The sequence below is a fragment of the Scyliorhinus torazame genome, chromosome 3, assembly GCF_047496885.1.
Source record: "Scyliorhinus torazame isolate Kashiwa2021f chromosome 3, sScyTor2.1, whole genome shotgun sequence".
In the NCBI taxonomy this organism is placed as follows: Eukaryota; Metazoa; Chordata; class Chondrichthyes; order Carcharhiniformes; family Scyliorhinidae; genus Scyliorhinus; species Scyliorhinus torazame.
The window spans coordinates 84,057,144-84,081,121 of NC_092709.1; the positions used below are offsets into that span (position 1 = coordinate 84,057,144).

At 47.3% G+C, this 23,978-nt stretch overlaps 1 protein-coding gene across 2 annotated transcripts in view; it reads right to left on the reverse strand.

Annotated features, from left to right (window-relative positions):
* LOC140408555 (annexin A10-like) overlaps nt 1-23,978 on the reverse strand; it is a 167,053-nt gene that overhangs the window by 27,500 nt on the left and 115,575 nt on the right. For both annotated transcript variants that reach the window (XM_072495931.1, XM_072495932.1), the window contains 2 exons: nt 20,645-20,704; nt 20,426-20,519 (listed from right to left, as the gene is read on the reverse strand). In XM_072495931.1, coding sequence (XP_072352032.1) covers nt 20,426-20,519; nt 20,645-20,704 — 154 coding nt within the window. The remainder of the gene's footprint in view (nt 1-20,425; nt 20,520-20,644; nt 20,705-23,978) is intronic.

Here is a 23,978-nt window from a genome sequence, read left to right on the forward strand (position 1 = left end):
TGTGTTGTGTGTGTTCATTGGTTATCCTGTGTGTCAATTACTGCCTGTCTGCATCTCATTATATATGGGTGGATATTATGACATCTCCCCTTTTTGAAGTAAATTTTGGAACGTGGCGATATATATACATGCATGATTATATACAAGTGGTGAGTGAATGAACATATCTACATGGGAAGGTGTCTATTGTGCAGATACAGAGCAAACTGAACATAATTTACAAAATTTAAGGCTATAGATTCAGTCTTTGTGGCGGGCGACAAATTCTTGTTGATCGCCTCAGAGGTGGAGGGGGGGACGCTGGCACTTGGACAGGCTGGATTGCTGCCATGTCGGTGGCCTCATGGAGAGGTGGGATCGCTGCCAGATCGGTGGCCTCGTGTTGCGAGATGGCCGGAGGAGGCATGATGACATGCGGAGAAGTGCGGCCAGGTGGTGGGCAGGGAACGTTTCATAGCGCCCTCCTGTTGCGCCGTAGAATGGAGCCGTCAGCCATTTGGACAATGAAAGACCTGTGGGCAGCCTGCCTGATGACGAGCTGGGGCTGACCAACCTCCCTCAGGCAACTGGACGTGGACAACATTGTCTGGAGCCAGCGCAGGTAGATCCTTGGCAAGAGCATCATTTGCGATCTTCTGCTGGTCCATGGATCGCTGCACTTTCTGCAGCACCGTGAGGCGGTCAAGGTCTGGAACATGAATGGCTGGAACAGTCGTCCTCAGGTTGCGGTTCATGAGCAGCTGCGCCGGAGACAAACCAGTCAACAGAGGGGTTGCCCTGTATGCCAACAGCGCCAGGTTGAAGTCCGAGGCTGAGTCTGCAGCCTTGCACAGCAACCGCTTGACAATATGGACCTTTTTCGGCCTTCCCGTTTGATTGCGGGTAATGGGGACTGGATGTGATGTGACTGAAGTGGTAGGATCGTGCAAAGTCGGACCACTCTTGGCTGTAGAAACATGGGCCATTGTCACTCATTACTGTGAGTGGTATGCCGTGCCTAGCAAACGTCTCTTTGCAGGCTTTAATTACTGACTTGGACGTGAGAACCGCCAGTTTCACCACTTCCGGGTAGCTGGAGAAGTAGTCGACCAAGAGCACGTAATCACGCCCATTTGCGTGAAAGAGGTCTATCCCCACCTTGGACCATGGAGAAGTCACGATCTCGTGCTGTTGCAGTGTTTCCTTGGGCTGAGCTGGTTGAAACTGCTGGCATGTTGTGCAGTTGAGGACCGCGTTGGCAATGTCCTGGCTGGTGCCAGGCCAGTAGACTGGCTGCCGAGCTCTATGTCGACATTTGCAGACCCCGAGGTGACCCTCATGGATCTGTCTGAGCACCATGGCTTGCATGCTTTGGGGAATGCCGATTCTATCTAGTTTAAGAAGGATCCCCTCGACAACCGTTAACTCGTCCTTAACATTGAAGAACTGGGGGCACTGCCCCTTTTGCCAGCCATGGGCAAGGTGTTGCATCGTGCGCTGCAGTAGAGGACCTTTGGCAGTTTATTCGCGTAGCTGGACAACTCGTTCATCAGTGGCTGGGAGGTTGCTGACACACAACTGCTCCTGTGCCTCGATGTGGCGAATAAAGTCACCCGGTTCACACGGCATGGTGATGGATCGGGATAGGACATCCGCGACGATCAGCTCCTTGCCCGGTGTACAGGCGAGTTCGAAGTCATATCGGCGGAGACGAAGAAGAATTCGCTGCAGCCGAGGTGTCATGTCATTTAAATCCTTCTGGATTATGTGGACTAAAGGCCTGTGGTCTGTTTCCACGGTGAACTTCGGCAGACTGTATACGTAGTCATGAAACTTGACTATTCCTGTCAAGAGACCCAGACATTCCTTTTCGATCTGGGCATACCGTTGTTCGGTCGGAGTCATGGCCCTGGAGGCATATGCCACTGGAGCCCAGGATGAGGAGTCGTCTCACTGGAGGAGCACTGCCCCAATGCCGTGCTGGCTTGTGTCTGTGGATATCTTGGTATCCTTGGTTGGGTCAAAGGACGCCAGTACTGGGGCTGTGGTGAGCTTCGCCTTTAGCTCAAGCCATTCCGCTTGATGTGCGGGAAGCCACTAGAACACTGTCGACTTTTTAACGAGATGCCGGAGGGCCGTGGTGTGGAATGCCATGTTGGGAATGAATTTTCCGAGAAAATGTACCATCCCGAGGAAGCGGAGGACCGCCTTTTTGTCCTCTGGTGTTTTCATGGCACTGATTGCCAGCACCTTGGCGGCGTCAGGTTGCACACCTTGCTGTGAAATGTGGTCACCCAGAAACTTGATAGCGGACCGCCCAAACGAGCATTTGGCCCTGTTGAGCTGGAGGCCATTTTCATGAATCCTCTGGAAAACCTGTTTGAGGCGAGCAATGTGATCCTCGGGCGTCATGGACCAGATGATCACGTCGTCCACAAAGACTCGCACCCCCTCGATGCCCTCCATCAGTTGCTCCATTATGCGATGAAATACTTCGGAAGCTGATATGATACCAAAAGGCATGCGGTTGTAGCAAAACCTGCCGAACGGAGTGTTAAAATTGCACAGCTTCCGACTGGACTCGTCCAGCTGAATTTGCCAGAAGCCACGGGAGGCGTCCAGCTTGGTAAAGAATTTGGCGTGAGCCATCTCACAGGTTAATTCTTCACGCTTCGGAATCGGGTAATGCTCTCGCATGATGTTGCGATTCTGGTCTTCAATGTAAATGCGATTCTGGGATCAATGTAAATGCGGAGTTTGCCAGAGGGTTTCTTGACGCAGACCATGGAGCTGACCCAGTCTGTGGGTTCCGTGACCTTTGAGATGATGCCCTGGTCTTGGAGCTCTCGTAGCTGCGTTTTCAGACGATCCTTGAGAGGAGCCGGCACCCGGCGTGGTGCATGGATGACTGGGGTGGCATTCGGCTTGCGCAATATCTTGTAGCGATATGGGAGCGTGCCCATCCCATCAAACACACTGTGGTATTGTGTGAGAATGTCGTCTATCTCAGGCCGTCGCCGTGTCGAGGACATGGCATGAACTCGCTGTACCAGATTTAGGAGTTTGCATGCGCGAGCACCGAGCAGGGATGCCTTGTCAGGCCGGACGATCTCGAATCTCAACGTCGTCTTGATTTCCTTGTGAGAGACACCTAGCTGACACGACCCACTGGCAGCTATGGCATTACCATTGTAGTCAAGGAGCTGGCAGGCTGGTGGAAGAATGCTAGGTTGGTGTCGGATGCTGTCGCGGTCCGACTGTGATATGAGGTTCGCAGACGCGCCAATGTCCAATTTAAATCGGTTTCGAGACTGGTTGACCGTGATGACGGCACACCACTCGTCGTCAGCATCCACACTGAGGATTGAAAGGCGGTTGGCAGGCACGGTGGAGACTAACTCGCGTGTGGTGATGATGCCCACCCGATATGGAGACTCGAGGCAGTCAGCATCGGGGTCCGTTGGGCTGTCTGGATCAGAATCCTGCATGCCTTGTTGTACGCAGCGGACATGTCTGCGCTGCAGCTGGGATCGCTGGCTGTTGTTCGGTGGAGCGGACCTGCAGAAGGCCGCGTAGTGGCCAAGCTTTCCACACTGTAGACATCGCCTGACTTTGGCTGGACATTGCCACTTTAAATGGGCGGAGCAACAATTCGGACACGTCATGCGCTGACGTCAGCACGTTCTGTGCGCCATCATAAGAAACATAAGAACTAGGAGCAGGAGTAGGCCATCTGGCCTCTCGAGCCTGCTCCACCATTCAATGAGATCATGGCTGATCTTTTGTGGACTCAGCTCCACTTTCCGGCCCGAACACCATAACCCTTAATCCCTTTATTCTTCAAAAAACTATCTATCTTTATCTTAAAAACATTTAATGAAAGAGACTCTACTGCTTCACTGGGCAAGGAATTCCATAGATTCACAACCCTTTGGGTGAAGAAGTTCCTCCTAAACTCAGCCCTAAATCTACTTCCCCTTATTTTGAGGCTATGCCCCCTAGTTCCGCTTTCACCCACCAGTGGAAACAACCTGCCCGCATCTCTCCTATCTATTCCCTTCATAATCTTATATATTTCTATAAGATCCTTCCACATCCTTCTAAATTCCAACGAGTACAGTCCCAGTCTACTCAACCTCTCCTCGTAGTCCAACCCCTTCAGCTCTGGGATTAACCTAGTGAATCTCCTCTGCATACCCTCCAGTGCCAGTACATCCTTTCTCAAGTAAGGAGACCAAAACTGAACACAATACTCCAGGCGTGGCGTCACTAACACCTTATACAATTGCAGCATAACCTCCCTAGTCTTAAATTCCATTTGCCTTCTTAATCACCTGTTGCATCTGTAAACCAACTTTTTGCAACTCATGCACTAGCACACCCAGGTCTCTCTGCACAGTAGCATGTTTTAATATTTTATCATTTAAATAATAATCCCTTTTGCTGTCATTCCTATCAAAATGGATAACCTCACATTTGTCAACATTGTATTCCATCAGCCAGACCCTAGCCCATTCACTTAGCCTATCCAAATCCCTCTGCAGACTTCCAGTATCCTCTGCACTTTTTGCTTTACCACTCATCTTAGTGTCGTCTGCAAACTTGGACACATTGCCCTTGGTCCCCAACTCCAAATCATCTATGTAAATTGTGAACAATTGTGGGCCCAACACTGATCCCTGAGGGACACCACTAGCTATTGATTGCCAACCAGAGAAACACCCATTAATCCCCACTCTTTGTTTTCTATTAATTAACCAATCCTCTATCCATGCTACTACTTTCCCCTTAGTGCCATGCAACTTTATCTTATGCAGCAACCTTTTGTGTGGCACCTTGTCAAAGGCTTTCTGGAAATCCAGATATACCACATCCATTGGCTCCCCATTATCTACCGCACTGGTAACGTCCTCAAAAAATTCCACTAAATTAGTTAGGCATGACCTGCCCTTTATGAACCCATGCTGCATCTGCCCAATGGGACAATTTCCATCCAGATGCCTCGCTATTTCTTCCTTGATGATAGATTCCAGCATCTTCCCTACTACCGAAGTTAAGCTCACTGGCCTATAATTACCCGCTTTCTGCCTACCTCCTTTTTTAAACAGTGGTGTCACGTTTGCTAATTTCCAATCCGCCGGGACCACCCCAGAGTCCAGTGAATTTTGGTAAATTATCACTAGTGCATTTGCAGTTTCCCGAGCCATCTCTTTTAGCACTCTGGGATGCATTCCATCAGGGCCAGGAGACTTGTCTACCTTTAGCCCCATTAGCTTGCCCATCACTATGTTCATAGTGATAACAATCCTCTCAAGGTCCTCACCTGTCATAGCCTCATTTCCATCAGTCACTGGCATGTTATTTGTGTCTTCCACTGTGAAGACCGACCCAAAAAACCTGTTCAGTTCCTCAGCCATTTCCTCATCTCCCATTATTAAATCTCCCTTCTCATCCTCTAAAGGACCAATATTTACCTTAGCCACTCTTTTTTGTTTTATATATTTGTAGAAAATTTTACTATCTGTTTTTATATTGTGAGCAAGTTTACTCTCATAATCTATCTTACTCTTCTTTATAGCTTTTTTAGTAGCTTTCTGTTGCCCCCTAAAGATTTCCCAGTCCTCTAGTCTCCCACTAATCTTTGCTACTTTGTATGCTTTTTCCTTCAATTTGATACTCTCCCTTATTTCCTTAGATATCCATGGTCGATTTTCCCTCCTTCTACCGTCCTTCCGTTTTGTTGGTATAAACCTTTGCTGAGCACTGTGAAAAATCGCTTGGAAGGTTCTCCACTGTTCCTCAACTGTTTCACCATAAAGTCTTTGCTCCCAGTCTACCTTAGCTAGTTCTTCTCTCATCCCATTGTAATCTCCTTTGTTTAAGCACAAAACACTAATGTTTGATTTTACCTTCTCACCCTCCATCTGTATTTTAAATTCCACCATATTGTGATCGCTCCTTCCAGGAGGATCCCTAACTATGGGATCCTGAATCAATCCTGTCTCATTACACAGGACCAGATCTAGGACCGCTTGTTCCCTCGTAGGTTCCATTACATACTGTTCCAGGAAACTATCGCAGATACATTCTATAAACTCCTCCTCAAGGCTGCCTTGACCGGCTTGGTTAAACCAATCGACATGTAGATTAAAATCCCCCATGATAACTGCTGTACCATTTCTACATGAATCAGTTATTTCTTTGCTTATTGCCTGCCCAGTCGGCCGACGTTCGCACATGCGCCTCAATGTCTTCAGCCTCATCGTCCATCCCATTGTGGCGCGAATGCGTGGGGACCCGAGAAAAGCGTGCAAAGCGGCCACTTTCCTCAATGCTCAGGCCTTGAATATTTGTAGGTTCCCTCGTAGGTTCCATTACATACTGTTCTCGGAAACTATCGCGGATACATTCTATAAACTCCTCCCCAAGGCTGCCTTGACCGACCTGGTTAAACCAATCGACATGTAGATTAAAATCCCCCATTATAACTGCTGTACCATTTCTACATGCATCAGTTATTTCTTTGTTTATTGCCTGCCCAGTCGGCCGACGTTCGCGCATGCGCCTCAGGGTCTTCGGCCTCATCGTCCACCCCATTGTGGCGCGCATGCGCGGGGACCCGAGAAAAGCATGCGAAGCGGCCACTCTTCTCGATGCTCAGGCCTTGCATTCTCGCTATGGCCTGCACCCGTTCTGCCTCGTGAGAGGCCAATTTTTCAGTTTTTGCCGCCCTGATGTGGGAGTAGCGATTTCTGGCATGCTCATGGACAACGCACGTTTCGATGGCGACGGAGAGGGTCAACTGTTTGATTTTGAGGAGCTGCTCCAGCAGGGAGTTGGACTGGACCCCGAAAACGATCTGATCCCGGATCATGGAATCAGTCGTCGAGTCATAATTACATGACTGCGCTAGGATGCGGAGATGGGTCAAGAAGGACTGAAAAGGTTCATCCTTACCCTGAAGCCTCGGTTGGAAGATGTACCGTTCAAAGCTCTCTTTCACCTCAATGTCGCAGTGGCAGTCGAATTTCAGCAGAACTGTCTTGAACTTTGTCTTGTCTTCGCCATCGGCAAACGTAAGCGAGTTATAGATGTGGACGGCGTGATCCCCCGCAGTCGACAGGATCAGCGCGATCTTTCTGGCATCCGATGCTGCCTCGAGGTCGGAGGCCTCGATGTACAGGAGGAACTTTTGTTTGAAGACTTTCCAGTTGGCGCCGAGGTTGCCGGAGATCCGGAGTGGCGAAGGAGACTGGATCCTTTCCATGCCGCTGGATGGCTGCTTGCTGGTCGTTGCAGATGCACTTGAGGTAGGTTCGTTAGGATTAATAGCACTCTGGTACCATGATGTGTTAAGTAAGTTGGTTCAACGTTGACTGCAACTGGATGCAGTGAAACTAGAAACAGGCTTCTGACACTGGAGATGGTCCAACACTGTTTTATTGAACTTCCTGATTGCTGAACATAGTCTGCTGTGAGTTGACACTCTATCAATCTAACTGGTAACCTCCTACTGGCTTGACCAGACTAACTCTCTACCTCATGGGGATAGTGCTCACTGGCTTGTGCACTCTTACTATCTCAGTAGCTGTGTCCTGTGGAGAGAGGGAGAGTCTTAATGCCCTGTGTGCTTTATAGTGGTGGTGTCCTGTCTGGTGATTGGTTGTTATGTGTCGTGTGTGTTCAGTGGTTATCCTGTGTGTCAATCACTGCCTGTCTGCAACTCATTATATACAGGAGTGGATATTATGACACTTTGGAGGGTCTCTTTGTCCTCCTGAAAGCTGCTGACCTGCTTGTTCCTGCGGGGAGGTTGTGACCGCTTCCCCAATCAGGCCTGAGCTTTCAACGGGTCCCCGATTTCTATTCACTTATGAGGTTACCACCTACTTTCAGTGGCTGCCACATTCGCTAAACTGCAGTGAGTATTAAAATGGAGGCCAGCAGATTATCAGCTGGAATGGGGCAAGGAGACCAAATGCTCCATTTTCAAAGGACCTCCATACACCTGCAAATACCATCTTTTCAGCATTGAATATTAATCATAGCTGCTTGAACAGCATGAAAATTGGCCAGCTTTATATTTTCTCAGAGTCATTTAACAACCACAGAACTACAATCAGAAGTCTCATTCAGTTGCAATGTTCTCATTCTTCTGGCGTGCCTTTGGTATATCCGCATGATTATTTGCTTGTTCAGAGAATTAGCAGCATTCAGAAATCAAACTAGTTTCATTCGATAAATATGCAAATTGCCTTCAGAGTTGTGTGCAGAATCATCGTCATGCTTGCCATGTTGGAGTCTTCAGGAATCCATTGAAGCCTTGATGGTTGGCAACCAACAGAATCTGTTTATCCCAGTCTTCCGTGACTACACATTTTTTTCCCCACTCCGATTTAGTTTCAAGGCATAGTAGGTACAATTTGAAACACCAACTCCATTTCATATTCCGAAACCATATCAGGATAGTGAAATAATTCTCTGTGTCTTTCCAGATGCCCTGCAATGTACAGGATTCCAGGGACAAATCATGCTTCAGGTACTTTGCGAGTTGATTTTAAATCCACCTAATCTGGCAGAAACCATAAACCAGGAGGCTCACACATGGGGCTGGATTCTCCGCCGCCCCACAGCGAAATCACGTTTGGCGCGGGGATGGAGAATCGGCTTTTACGCCCGAATCGGGCCCGCGCCGCTCCCGCAATTCACTGGAGAATCGTTCAGGCGCGAATTACGCCGTGCGACTGGGGGGGCCATTGCCAGAGGCCCTCCCAGCGATACTCCGATCCTGACCGGCCGAGTTCCCGACTGCGTGGTTCTAACCACGTCTGGCGGTCGGGACTCACGCGCGGCGGCTGCGGACTCAGTCCCCGGCCACCCTGCTGGGGGACAGGGGAATCCATCACCGGGGGGGGGGGACCTTATGGGTGGCTTGGGCAGCGATCAGACAGGTCGGATGAAGCGGCGCAGAGCCGATCGGGGGGGACGACGACGTTCTTTCTTAGTGCTGGTCAGTGGTCCGAGTCTGCCATGGCGCATCGTGGACTTGGAACCAGAAGTGCGGGAGCCCGTATCTGCAGCCAAAGCTGTGTGAATCACGACGGGTCCCTGCTAGCCCCCAGCTCTTTATTTGTTGTAGGAAACTGGGGAGTGAAACACCAGTGTTTTTACTCTGGCGTGGGGAGATAGCCACATTTTTGGAGAATCCAGCCCATGATATGTATACATGGCACAGAAACAGGCCATTCATCTCAACCAGGGCAATGCCCCACCAATGCCGCACTCTGGTCTCAGTGTTCATTTTGAAACCTGCTCTTCTGAGCATGTGGGAAGACTGCACACCAGAAAGCAGCATGTCTTTTCTTTAAATATGCAGATCAGACTCCAATGTAATGAGGGCCCCACTGCTATTTTAACACTGGTGCTGAGTGGGGCAGTGCTTATAGCTTTCTTGTCACAACCTGATGAGAAGAGGAGCCAGGTTCAGAAGAGGGCCAAAGGGGTGACTTTTATTTTACTTTCCTTGTGAGCCCTCCTGAAGTCCCCTCGCTCTGACTTAGCTGTGGGCAGTTAAAATGGAGGCCAGCATTGGTTGCTGCTGCTTCCTGTCAGGGTTGAGAGGGAAACATATTGGATAAGGTGCAAATGAAGTCAGGAAGATTTCTCGACCGAGCCATCCCTCTGCCACCATCCCGCCCCCACCACCATCCTGGTCCCAGCTCACCTGATACCCAACCCAGGTTAAAATTGGGTCTTTTGTGACTATAGCTGCCAATAGCATCATATATTTTCAAATTTGCATTCTCAATAACCTTGCTATAAACCAAAGGACAGAAGTATAGCTGACCTAGACAAGGACAACAATTCATCAGATAATTAAAATGCAGATTCACAGACTCCTCTGCGGTTAAGAGTCTGTCGGCTAAAAATATAACGGCACCTAATTAGATTATTGACCTTCGTTAAACGAAGAAAGTTTAACTTTGTCTTTGCAACTCAAATCATTTTGAAGAAAAGTAGCATATTCTCATTGTGTAACATTGGCTATTTAGTAAAGTCTGACAGTCTTTCCAGGAGCAATAAGCAGAAGAACATTTTCTGAGTAAAAATATTTTTTAATGAGAAGGTTTTTCACAGATTGTTCTCAAACCATCAACCTGATGCTCTCAGTTTTTGAAACTTACGCCAGGTAAACTCATTAGATCACTGCATTTCCAGCAGATCCTCATGGATAATACTCTGGGGGTTCTGCTTCTTGGGGTTGATTCCAACATGACTGGAGAACTTAATCAGAGTAAAGAAATCTCTGAGGAAGAGTCATGCGGATTCGAAATGTTAACTCTAGGCTAAATCTCCACCTCATGGCGCCACAAACACAAACCATGATCGGGTGGAGAATCGGGCGTCCGCCCAAATTGGAGGTTTGTGCCCGACGCCGATTTGGGTGCCATGCTGTGGTCCCTCGCTGGTGGTGATAACAAGGTTCGTGGCCCAAGTCGGCAAAACCGACATTTGCATGCCTCAGCCATTGACTGCACAGTGTGCCCCAAACCTTGGACGTCTTGAGCCAATGCTGTGATTTTTTTGACCCAAGGATTCCACTGCGGATGCCACCTGTTTGGTGTTGGGCTGGGTACCACACATTGTCGGCACGATCTCCTGCACCTGAAGGTGGTTGTACTCCTCCAGCTGCACTTGCATCACTGGAAAGTGGCTGACACCCCTTGCTGTGAATCCTGGCTCTGCATCTGCATCTCTACCAGTGATGGGATTGTACTTTCCAGAAGCGTGATACTTGTCCTGACTACAGCTGGTTCCTGGGAACAGGCAGCCCTCTGAATATCCACGCCCTCTGGAGTCCCTACCCAAGCACTTGATGTGCTGCAACAAGTGTGACGTTCACACCAAAATGTGACCCAGGAGCCTCCTCACTAAAATGCCCCCACTGAGGATATAGTCTTTGCGATTGTGGAGGGTGTAGGTGAATGCACTGCCAAGAAGTCAGTGTCTTCCCCAGACTGGTCCTCCAGGCTATGCTGGGGTTGTGCTTGGGTGGGAGGTACCCCAGGTGAGCCTACATGGTCCGATGGTGATCCTGCAAGACAAAAGATAAGACACATGGTGAGATCTTGGGAAGGAGTGATCTGCCAATGTGCCCGGGTGGCACTGCAAATTCGGCAGGAGCATTGCCAGGGTGGCAGTGTCAGGGTCCCCAGGTGCCAGCGTCAGGGCCAGAGGTAGGCCATAGCCATGAAAAGAGGGAGGAGGGTGGGGTGCAGGGCGGGTATGGAGGGGCCTCTGGAAGGTTGGGGGGGGTGAAGGGTGGGGTTGTTGGAAGGTGTGATGGTCAAAAGGGGGCACGGGAAGGCCGGAAAAGTGGGGCCCTCAGCAACACCATAGCAGGCTGTCATGAATTGGGGGAGTGTGGGGCTGTGCCCATGTGTGTGGGGGACGACATTGCATTGCCCATGGGTGGGGGGGGGGGGATGTGGGGGACCCCTCAAACCTATTTACGAGATCAGGACACCCTTTCAAAATGGTGGCCCCATCTCTGAGGAGCCAGTGTGTTCTTCTTCCCAGTGATGAAAATAATTCTAAGTGAGGGCTAGTCGAGTGAGAAACTCCCCATGGCCCGACAAAGTGACTACGTGTGGTTAGATAGCGGTGGGGAACTCGCTGACAGAGCCGGAGAGAAACTCCCAGCAAAACCCTCCACAAATGGAAGCTTTTCCATTTGATCGCGTCCTTAGTCTCTCAAATGGAGAATTTTGCCAGATGTTTCTATTTTCTATTATATATTCTAATATAAATCTCTTCGCCGGCATTGGTAATTAACTTCATCTGTGCATGACACATGATACAAGTTTGGGCCTGCTACACATTTTGCATGTGTCTCTCACTCAGCTGGTGGTTCTCTGCAGAAAGCCACAATGATACCTGGTGCTTTACCTGTTTGAAATAATAATTTACACAGTCAGTCAACGCACTTTAATCACTTGATGCTTTTCTATTTATATATTAATTCTCAAACAAATTATAACCAATAAGCTTTGCATGCAAGTGAAAACGAGTGATTGTGTGCTAATTGTTACTCACCGTTTAGCTGTAAGATTGTCTTGGGCTGAAGTGACTTTTCTGGTTATTACGTATTGCAGCATTGTTAAAGCATTCACATTTTCACATTCCTAAAATCCATCTTGATGATCTTTGTCTTTTAGCTTTGCAACACAGGGGACTGGATTCTCCGTCCCGCCACGCCAGATTTCTGGTTCAGCACGCCGGCGGGATGCTCCATTTTGCCGGTTGGTCAATGGGGTTTCCCATTGTGGGCAGCCCCACGACGTCGGGAAACCCCCGGGCTACTGGCAAAATGTAGCATCCCGACGGCGGAGAATCCCGCCCATTGTACCTCCGACATCTTTTGTATATTTCAACAAAAATATCAAGTTTTGTTTTGACCAATATTTGGACTATGACATTTTTTTTCATTACCAGCTTGACATTTTGGCAAAAATTGATGTTTTTCTCTCAATTCTCCAGAAGATTACATTCACCATTGCAGCCATTTTTCGAGCAGCTTTTTTTGTTGTCTTTCATATTGTTTCCTCCACCATGTTGGAAATTGTATAGAATATTCTGAAGGCACAGCAAGTAATAAGTACAATGGCCACAGCATTAATCAGTCACCCATGTCATCTTTTCAAGTTGCTACAATTTGCCACTGCACATCTCCAAATTTGCATCAACCTTTAAATATAATCCTTGGATCATTCTTACAAATAGAAATTTATTGGAATTGTTTCAAATCACAGTTTATTTTGAAACTGGTACTCAGCTGCTTCCAGCCAGATAGAAAATTGATCTTGCAGTTTCAGTAACGTTGCAAACTTTAATTTACACCATTAGGTTTCACAGGAGTGTGTTTCTGCAATATCACACAAAATATAATTTGTTCCCAGGCTGGGCAATGTGAGCAAGGTTGCATTTATAGGTGCCTTGGGAAGGTGATGATGGGACCTCTTTTTGAACTGCTACAGTCCTCATGAACCACTACGAATTTCAGAAAATTAACCTGTGTTGTTTTTTTAAAATTTAATTTTCATTTAACAAATTTAGAGTACCCAATTCATTTTTTCCAATTAAGGGGCAATTAAGTGTGGCCAATTCACCTAGCCTGCACATCTTTTGGTGTGGGGATGGACCCCACACAAACACGAGGAGAATGTGCAAACTCCACACTGACAGTGACCCAGAGCTGGGATTGAACCTGGGTCCTCGGTGCCATTTGGCAGCAGTGCTAACCACTGCGCCACGGTGCTGCCCAACCTGTGTTTTTGAAGTGTACTACTTAAGAGAAATTTCCACAACATTGCTGATATTTGTGGTGATATGCATCACCGTATATACACAAGGGGTTAAGGTAAATACACTACAACTAAGTAAACACTAGAGGGAGCACCGGAGGTGTCATGATATGCAAACATGCAGCTAATGAACACTTAGAATAGGACACAGCCAATGAACAGTCAAGACACCCAGAGGTGGCATTACCACAGGGGGGCACTTCACAACCCATATAAAAGGATAGGGCACACATGCTCTGCCTCTTTCCACAGACAGACATCTGGAGAGTACATCAGGGTTGATCAGAAGCATCACACCCAGCACGTGGCTTACAGCAGGCTGGTAAAGATAGACTGAGTTACTAAAAATAGATTAGTAGGAGAGTCAAACTCATTTAAGAACTGTGTTAATAGTTCAATAAACATATTGAACTCATTACAAAGTCTGGACCTTCCTTTGTGAAAGCATACATCAAGGAAGCAGCTTGTGCTACATGAAGAAGCATAACACATGGTACCAGTAGTGGCTGTTCAATCTATTTAGTTCAACTCAGCAAGATCCGTGACAACCAGCAACAGCACCCAGGCAAGATGATCGAGATTCCGGTTCCTCAGCAACTCAGGTACCACGGCAATCTTAGTGCCAACTGGAGTGCATTCAAGCAGAGATTTCAGCTTTACCTGGAAGCAGCCGACCTAAATGGCGCGGCCGATACTAAAAAGATAGCTCTTCTACTCACCACTGCAGGTGAGCATGCAACAGAAATCTGCAATTCCTTCAAATACTCCAAAGGGCAGGACAAAAAAGACTTCCAGACAGTCCTGGACAAGTTTGAAAACTACTGCGAGGTAAACACAAAAGAAATCGGTAAAACTGGCGCCTATACTCACCACGAGGCAAAGGTAGGGATGCAACCGAAGCAAACTGCATTTTTGATTGGCAGCCATCTTGCGCGTATCCAGCCGGCCCAGTCCGCACATGCGCAGTTCCCCAGAAGACGCAAACTGGCAAAACAGTGTTTTGCGCATGCGCGAGAAGCCGCGCATGCACAGTTGCGAAAAGAGCGCACAGTAAAGGAAAAGCTATTTGCGCATGCGCAATCCATTCCTACGCTTTATGTCACGAGCGTCATGATGTCAGAGGCCCCGGACCACGCCCACTTAAAGGGGAAATGTCCGAAAATAGTGAAGAAGCGTTTTAAAGCCAGAAAACACAATTCTTTCACCACGAAAGACAGCACAATGCCTGAACTTCGGCCAGTATATGAAAATAACCTCCGCAGAACCCTGCAAACAAGCAGTTAGCACTGCCCAAAGAGATGATTTGGCCCTTGAAGACTATGACTCAGAAGATGATTTCATCATTGGACGTAGCGAGCACCGTAACAAATCCGAACCGCAATGAGATGATTTGAACATTGAAGCATCCTACACAAACATGGATGAGTTCTTTGGATTTGAGAATCCTCAGCCCAGCATAGACAATATCCCGACCCATGAGTACAGGATTCTGCTGCGGCCTGACGCCAATAGACAGAGCGCAGTACAAGTCCACAGAGAGCGGCCTGATGCCGCACGAAAATTGGTCCACGCACCACGAAGAGTCCCCGACTCCACATAGAGGGTGGTCACGCACCACGAAGAGTCCCCGCCTCCACACAGAGGGTGGTCCACGCACCACGAAGAGCACCCGACTCCACACAGAGAGCGATGAAAGACTCTACAGCGAGACAACTACACAACTCCGTTGAGAGTGCACAGATCGACTCCACAGCGAGACCACTGCACGACTCCACGCAGGGAACGATGCCAGACTCCGCAGAGAGAGCGATACAAGCCTCCACAGTGAGCTCGTTGACAGACTCCACAATGGGAGCAACTCAAGACTCCAAAGCGCAGTCCATGCATGAACAAAACCATGAAAGTCTATCCACCTTATCTGAGCAACCAGCAGCAGACGATGCAAGTCTGCCACGCTCACGTGAACAACAGAAAGACTATGACAGTCTACCCAGATTATTTGAGCCACCAGAAAAAGACTCTGACAGTGTACCCAGCTCATTTAACCAACAAGAAGACACTGAATCTCTACCCACTGTATGTGGGACAAGTGACGAAGGCATCACAATTCCCATACAAGATGTGCAACATCACAGCGAGACTGACAGATCTCTGTTCGTATGCACAGAGGCACTCGACAATCCAAGTGAAACTACTCGTGAGTCCAGTGCGACCACGTCAATTGAAACCTCGTCCACTCGAGCCTCTCCACAAGAAAATGAAATCTTGAACATTTTGACTCAGACGAGGAGCATCAAGAAACCAAAGATGATTCAAGTGAACCTGAAATGACTCCGAGAGAGGACCATCAAGAAACCAAAGAAGATTCAGGTGAACCAGAACGGACGCCAGACGGGGAGCATCAACAAGCCAGAGATGATTCAAGTGAACAGGACACGACTCCAGATGGGGAGCACCGAGGAATCAAAGACAAAACGCTCAATGAAACAGCAGAAGCCATAAAGGACACTAACACAAGTAACTTTGTGAAGGACTTAAATTCTCCACTCGGAGTGGTCATTGAACGCAACAAACACAACAACAAAACCTACAAAAACACCAACACAGACAACAACAAGAAGCGTACCAAAGGCACCAATGTCAACTCCACGCACGACAAAAACAATAACACTGGAACAACGACTGGTACGACATGGTACAACTCTGCAAATGCAGGACACTGTGACAGCACAGCGCAAGACAATAGCAAGTGTGCAGACATACCATGGCATGATAACGCATCTTACAAATTCACGTTTGCTACACTACAAACAAGCAGACCAGCTTTCAAGGCAGCTGGCATATGGCATCAATACCGTAAACTCAGGCACCAGTCCAGGTCAGACAGGAAAGGTGACATCAAGAATCGCTACCACAAGCATAAAAAAAAAGAGTCCAAATCAGACAACGAAGTGATTTGACCATTTAAACACCTCCTGATGACTTCTTGGTTCTTAAGCACAGGGACACTGGCGGCGTTCACAAGGAAATGACAACATCAACATCAACACTTCAATAACAAAACACGAAAGTCACTAGGCCATGTAAATTCATGAACTTTGGACTCATAATTATTATTTGGTATTGTATAATCATCACTGTCATTATGATTTGTACATGTCATCACTTATCTACCTACTTTGTTCAATTTTCTTTAACCAAGTACAGAAAATATGTAACACGAAAAAAGGGGGGATGTGGTGATATGCATCACTGTAAATACACAAGGGGTTAATGTAAATACACGACAACTAAGTAAACACTAGAGGGAGCACTGGAGATGTCAGGATATGCAAACATACAGCTAATGAACACTTAGAATAGGACACAACCAATGAGCAGTCAAGGCACCCAGAGGTGGCATTACCACAAGGGGGCACTTCACAACCCATATAAAAGGATAGGGCACACATGCTCTGCCTCTTTCCACAGACCACAGACAGACATCTGGAGAGTACATCAGGGTTGATCAGAAGCATCACACCCAGCACGTGGCTTACAGCAGGCTGGTAAAGATAGACTGAGTTACTAAAAATAGATTAGCAGGAGAGTCAAACTCATTTAAGAACTGTGTTAATAGTTCAATAAACATATTGAACTCATTACAAAGTCTGGACCTTCCTTTGTCAAAGCATACATCAAGGAAGCAGCTTATAATATTCTCCTACTGGGTGGCTGAGATTTGGGAGGAAGGTATTGAAACAAGCTAGGCAAGGTGCTGCAGTGCATCCTGTAGATACTGTGACCACAGCATGGAAGTGATGGAGCGAGTAGACATTCGGTCCAGTGACACTAATCAAGCAAACTGCCCTGTTCTGAACAGATTCTGCTAGTTTCTGTCACATGATGTTGATGTGATTGGTCTAGTTAATCATCTGCAACAAAGGTTTGTACTCTAGTATCTTGCTGACACTGTTTAAAGATTCACTTTCTAATACAGTGCAGGTTCATAAATTGCCAAACGAGGCTGAAAACTGATGGTGTACTTATTTATTATCAACCTTTAAAATAAATGAACAAGTCAAAGAATTCAAGGCATGAAGCTAAGAGGGAGAAATCTACTGCCACTGCGTCAGTGGTGGAGTGAGTGGATATTGAAGGTGGCGGGTGGGGTAGCAATCAAGTGGGCTGCTTTGCCCTGAGTGTTGTTGAGCTTCTTGAGTGTTATTGGAGCTGCACTCATCCAGGCAAGTGGACAGTATTCCATCACACACCTGACCTGTGCCTTGTAGATAATGGACAGGTTTTGGGGAGTCATGAGGTGAGTTACTTGCTGCAGAATTCCCAGCATCTGACCCCGCTCTTGTAGCCACAGTATTTCCAAGGCTAGTCCAGTTGTGCTTCTGGTCAATGGTAACCCCCAGCATGTTGTTGGTGGGGAATTCAATGATGGTAATGCCATTAGATGTCAAGGGGAGATGGTTGGATTCTCTCTTGTTGGAGATGGTCATTGCCTGGCACTTGTATGGTACAAATGTTACTTGTCACTTATAAGCCCAAGCCTGAATATTGTCCAGGTCTTGCTGCATTTGGAAATGAACTGCTTCAGTATTTGAGGATTCGAGGATAGTGTTGAACATTGTGCAATCATCAGCAACACTATTCCTTTAAAAAAATGTTTTTAAAAAATTGATCGAATTAAGGGGGAATTTAGAGTGGCCAAACCACCTGCCCTGCACATCTTTTGGGGTGTGGAAGTGAGACCAATGCAGACATGGGGAGAATGTACAAACTCCACACGGGCAGTGACTCGGGGCCGGGATCGAACCCGGGTACTCAGCGTTGTGAGGCAGCAGTGTTAACCACTGTGCCACCGTGCTGCCCTAAACATTCCTAATTCTGACCTTATGATGAAGGGAAGGTCAGTGATGAAGCATCTGAAGATGCTTATGCTGAGGAGACTACCCTGAGGAACTCTTGCAGTGATGTCCTGGGACTAAAATGATTGACCGCCAACATTCACAACCACCTTCCTTTGTGCCAGGTATGACTCCAACCAGCGGAGAGTTTCCCCCCTGATCCCATTGACTTCAGCTTTGCTTGGACTCCATGATGCTACATGCAAACAAATCCTGCCTTCATGTCAAGGGCACCTCACCTCATGTTCATGTTTGGACTAAGGTTGCTTTGAGTGGCCCTGGTGGAATCCAAACTGAGCTTCAGTGAGCAGCTTATTGCTGAGTAAATACCGTTTGATAGCACTGTTGACCACACCTTCCATCATTATGTTGATGATCGAAAGTAGACTGATGGGGCGGGTAATTGGGCAGGTTGGATTTTTCCTGCTTTCTTATGGACAGGACTTACCTGGGCAGTTTTCCACATTGCCAGGTAGATACCAGTGTTGCAGCTGTACTGGTTAAAGGTGCAGCCAGTTCTAGATCAGAAGTCGTCAATATTATTGCTGGAATGTTGTCAGCACTATAGCATTGGTAGTATCCACTGCCTTCAGCCATTTCTTGACATCTTGTGGAGTGAATCAAATTGGTTGAAGATTTTCATTTCTGATGCTGGGGACCTCAGACGGAGGCCGATATGGATCATCCACTTGACACTTCTGGCTGAAGATTGCTGCGATTGCTTCAGCCTTAACATTTTCACTGTGGTGCTGGGCTTCTCTATCATTGAGGATGGAGATATTTAGTTGTTTAATTGTCCATCATCATTCACGACTGGATGTGGCACCATTCATGACTACAGAGCTCACATCTGATCTGTTGGTCGTGTGATCACTTAGCTTTGTCCATCACATGTTGTTTTCGATGGTTGGCATACAAGTAGTCTTGTGTTGTAGCTTCACCAGGTTAATACCTAATTTTTTGGTATGCCTGGTGCTCCTCCTGGCATGCCCTTCTGCACACTTCATTGAATCAGTGTAGAGTGGGGGAAATGCTGGGACATGAGATTGTGTTTGAGTACAATTATGCTGTTGCTAATAGACCACAGCACCTCATGAATGCCCAGTCATGAGTTGCCAGATCTGATTGAAATCTATCCCATTTAGCTCATTGGTAGTGCCATGTAATATGGTGGCGGGTATCCTCAATGTGAAGATGGGACTTTGTCTCCACAAAGGCTGTGTGGTGGGTACTCCTACCGATACTTTCATTGACTTTCATGCAGCAGGCAAGTTAGTGAAGGTGAGGTGAAGTAGGTTTTACTCTCTTGTAGGTTCCCCCACCATCTGCCGCAGCCCCAGTCTAGTAACTAAATCCTTTAGGACCCAGCCATTTCAGTCAGCAGTGGTACTACCGAAACACTCTTGCTGATGGACATTGAAGTCCCTGACCTGGAGTACATTTTGCGCCCTAGCTACCCTCAGTGCTTCCTCCAAGAGTTGTTCAGCTGATGGGAGTCAGTAGTTTCATAGAATTTACAGTGCAGAAGGAGGCCATTCAGCCCATCGAGTCTGCTCGATGGTAATCAGCAGGATGTCTCCTTGCCCATGTTTGACCTGATGCCATGAGACATCATCGGGTCCAGAGTCAATGTCGAGAGCTCCCAAGGCAACTCCCTCCCGACTGAATATCACTGTGCTGTCCCCACCTCCCTCATCCATGCTGGGAAATTACCCTGTGTGGTCATTTGCAGGTGACAGATATCGTTCAGTTGTGACCACCCTTTTCATGTTCAAATAGATGACGAGTGGCACCTTGAGTGAAATGATAGTGATTTGTTAAAACTTGCGAAACCCAGTGTCTGCCTTCAGGAGAAGTCAGAGAATAGATGATTGGATTTTTTGTTCTGTATAATGTGAGATATAAGCAACAAAATTCACATATGAACTTCAATTTTTTTTTCTGCTAACCTAACAATGATTACAAAATGTGGCGATACAGTCAGGTTCTATATATAGTACACTGCCAGCATAATGTTTGATTTCATTCAGCAGAAATAACAGCTACTTGCTGTGAAAATTTAAATAGCTCTTTTAAAAGGTAATTTGGTCCTTTTTTTCAGTTATATCCATGCTCTGAAGATTTTTATGGTTTGTATACTAATAAAATAAATCAGGATGATCCAACAATGGAATATTTAATTACCTAGCCATAACTGCTGATAGCTCTTTCTACACAGGAATTCTTGGAGCTTATTTCTATCCTCCGCTGTGTTGCCTTGGCAAGCTTCCCAAAGATACTACAATGTCAAAAATTAAAAGAAAGAATTAGCAGACATTTTATCTATTAGCTCCTTCGAACATCCTTGTTAAAGCCAAGATAAAAATGTGCATTTGAAAGTGGTGTGAAGCATTTGTATATTACCGTGGCATCTTGTACAGCCATTTCTTGATCTTCATATTCGTATCCCTCTTCTCTGGCTCCCTATGAATTTTAGACAGTATTAATTGTGGTGCCATAAGTAATTATGGGGAGGGGGGTTACTCTAACCACACCTCCCACCAGGTAAATTTTCACAGTGACCTGAATGTAGTATTTATGAGTTTCTAGAATGATTTATTTCACAAAGGTGAAACGTGAAGCATCTTAACCGAGAATTCTAAGAAGGTTTGGTCAAGTGGATGTGAAAATGAGGTAAGTCAAAAAGTAATTGTGGTAACATGACCATAAAAAGGTAGTTGAAACACGTTAATCTTAAAGTTAAAGTTGATCTTCTTTAATATATTAAAACAATAAAGTTTAAAATGCAGTAGGGGCTCCAAAACAGGAGAAGCTGGTTAAACATCAAAACAGTCGCAGAATAGAATTAGAACTAACGGCAGTTAAATACGAATATCCACAGGTAACAACAACAAATGGCATCACAACACATACTGATGACATCAGCAATGGATTTAAATAAGAAGATGCATGATAATAATATTTATAACAGAAATGCTAAGCTTGAATTTAAAATCTGTAGGCTGTAGAAAGCACGGAAGACTGAGGATTGGAAAGAGTTTCAGTTTTTGAGTGGGAGATGCTGTGACGAGTCTGGCTTTATGAGCACTCAGGTAAGTATTTGGTCTCTTGGAGGTCTGCATCTGAAAAACTTCACTTTGATTTCAATATCTTTAGGGAGGGCGAAGAAGGCTTTAATGGCATATTTACTACTTTATAGGGACAAAAACGAAAAGCACAGAAGAATAGTGACCATTGTAATACAGGTTGAGCATCCCTTATCTGAAGTTCCAAAAAGCGAAAAGTTCCGAGTTTTTTGAGCGCGCCACACATGCGCAGTTCCCAACGCGCACCGCACATGCCCAGTTCCCAACGATCTGCATTTGTGCAGTTCCCATATGCACTGCACATGCGCAGTTCCCAATGTTGCGCACATGCGCAGTTCCAATGTTGCACACATGCGCAGTTCCAATGAGCGCCGCATATGTGTAGTATATTCCGAATTCCGAAAAATTCCGAAATCTGATACACACTCGACCCAAAGCATTTCGGAAAAGGCATTTTCAAATTGTTACAATACATTACAGAACAATGTGTGACAAGGTCCTTTATAGTACTTAAGGTGGAAATTTGGGTTCCCATGAAGTTCCCATGCAGCAATCCAATCAATCCCCCTGTCCCGCTCAATCTCTGTTGCCCTGAAAGTTTATTTCCTTCAAGTGCCCAAATAATCTCCTTTTGAAATCATTAAGTGTTTCTGCGACCAACATTCTTGTGGACAGAGAGTCCCTGGTCATTACAACCCACTGTGTAAAAAACACTCTTCCCCATCGGGCCTCATAGGGCAGCACGGCATCACAAGTGCATAGCATTGTGGCTTCACAGCGCCAGGGTCCCAGGTTCGATTCCCTGCTGGGTCACTGTCTGTGTGGAGTCTGCACGTTCTCCCCGTGTCTGCGTGGGTTTCCTCCGGATGCTCCGGTTTCCTCCCATAGTCCAAAGACGTGCAGGTTAGGTGGATTGGCCATGCTAAATTGCCCTTAGTGCCCAAAAAGGTTAGGAGGGGTTATTGGGTTACAGGGATAGGGTGGAAATGAGGGCTTTAGTGGGTCGGTGCAGACTTGATGGGCTGAATGGCCCCCTTCTGCACTGTATGTCCTATCGTCCTTATACCTTCAGTTAATTGTGATTATGGTTATGAAGCCCTGGCTTGCGCAGGGACTGGACTTTCTGTGCCCCTGCTAGGCATGTGTTGATGGGAAGGCACATAAGGTAGCCCGCCACCTTCTTGCCCAGCCACCAAGCTCACCCTGATACCATGGCAAATGAGTAGGCACTGCAGCCCGCCCACCATATTTAAATAAATATTTAGGTGCTCAATTGAGCTTGTTAACAAGCCACATGACCCTAATAATATGCTGCACTTGCCATAATACCATTAGTGTGGGCAGTCAGGCAGGAGAGGGCTGCCGTTTAGGTAAAAAATGTTTTTAAAAGGCTGGGAAGGAGGGATACTATCATCGGGGAGTATCCTTTGCACAGCAGGGGACATCCCCTTTTCTTCCCATCTGCCTGCTCTCAAAATCAACCAACCCCACTCCCATAGAACATGACACTTCCCGCTGATTCCAGCAGGAGACAGCTCAGGGCACAGAGCTCCCAGCAAGCCACTCAGACATCCACCATGTGCTGAGTGCCTCTCCAAGATAGTGTTAGGAATAGGTCCACAGATTCAAGGGTTATGATCGAACCTCAGTAACCAGTTTACCACTGTAAATAAATGTTAGTAATAAAACTGAGTTGTACCATCCGCAACCGTGTTGGTTCGTCTGTGTAGCAGAGTACCCAACACATCATAGTACCAGGATTGGAACCCGGTAACTGTGAGACCTACCTACGAATCCTCAGGAATCTGCCATCCTGCGCCATGGACACCGTCAGCACGCCGCAGCCGTTACAAATTGCTGGAAACCTCGGCGTCAATTGGAGCTGTTCAAACAGCGCTTCCAGCTCTTCCTGGAAGCCACCGAAAGGGAGCGCGCTTCGGACGCCAGGAAAATCGCCCTCCTGCTCTCCACGACAGGGCAACATGCCATCCATGTCTACAACTCCCTGGTGTTCGCGGAAGGTGAGGACAAGACCAAATACAAGACGGTCCTTCTCAAACTCAACCAACACTTCAGCGTCGAGGTAAACAAGAGTTTCGAGAGGTATCTCTTCCAGCAGCGCCTGCAGGGTAAGGATGAGCCCTTTCAGTCTTTCCTTACACACCTCCATATCCTCGCGCAGTCCTGCAGTTACGACACCACCTCCGGTTCAATGATTCGGGACCAGATTGTTTTTGGGGTCACCTCGGGCACCCGACGCCAGCAGTTCCTAAAAATTAAAGGCCTCACCCTAGACTCTGCAATTGAAGCCTGTGTCCTTCATGAAAACGCGACCAGCCGCTACTCCCAATTTCAAGCGGCCGAATCGGCGCGGCAGGGGTCCTATGCGGCCGGATCGGCAAGGCAGAAGTCCTACGAGGCTGAATGGGTCCAGGCGATCGAGTTCCTCCCGGCCCGCGGCTTGGACGAGGGCGGCCATTTCGAGTGATTTCCGCGGCCTCCCGCGTTTGTGTGCACCAAAAACGACGTTGACGCAGAGGGACGTGATGCGCAGGCGCGCTCAACGCAAGACCGAACTGCACATGCGCGGTGGCGCAACGAACGCCATGAAGTCACGACGTGCGGCAACTGCGGAGCCGCATATTTAAAGC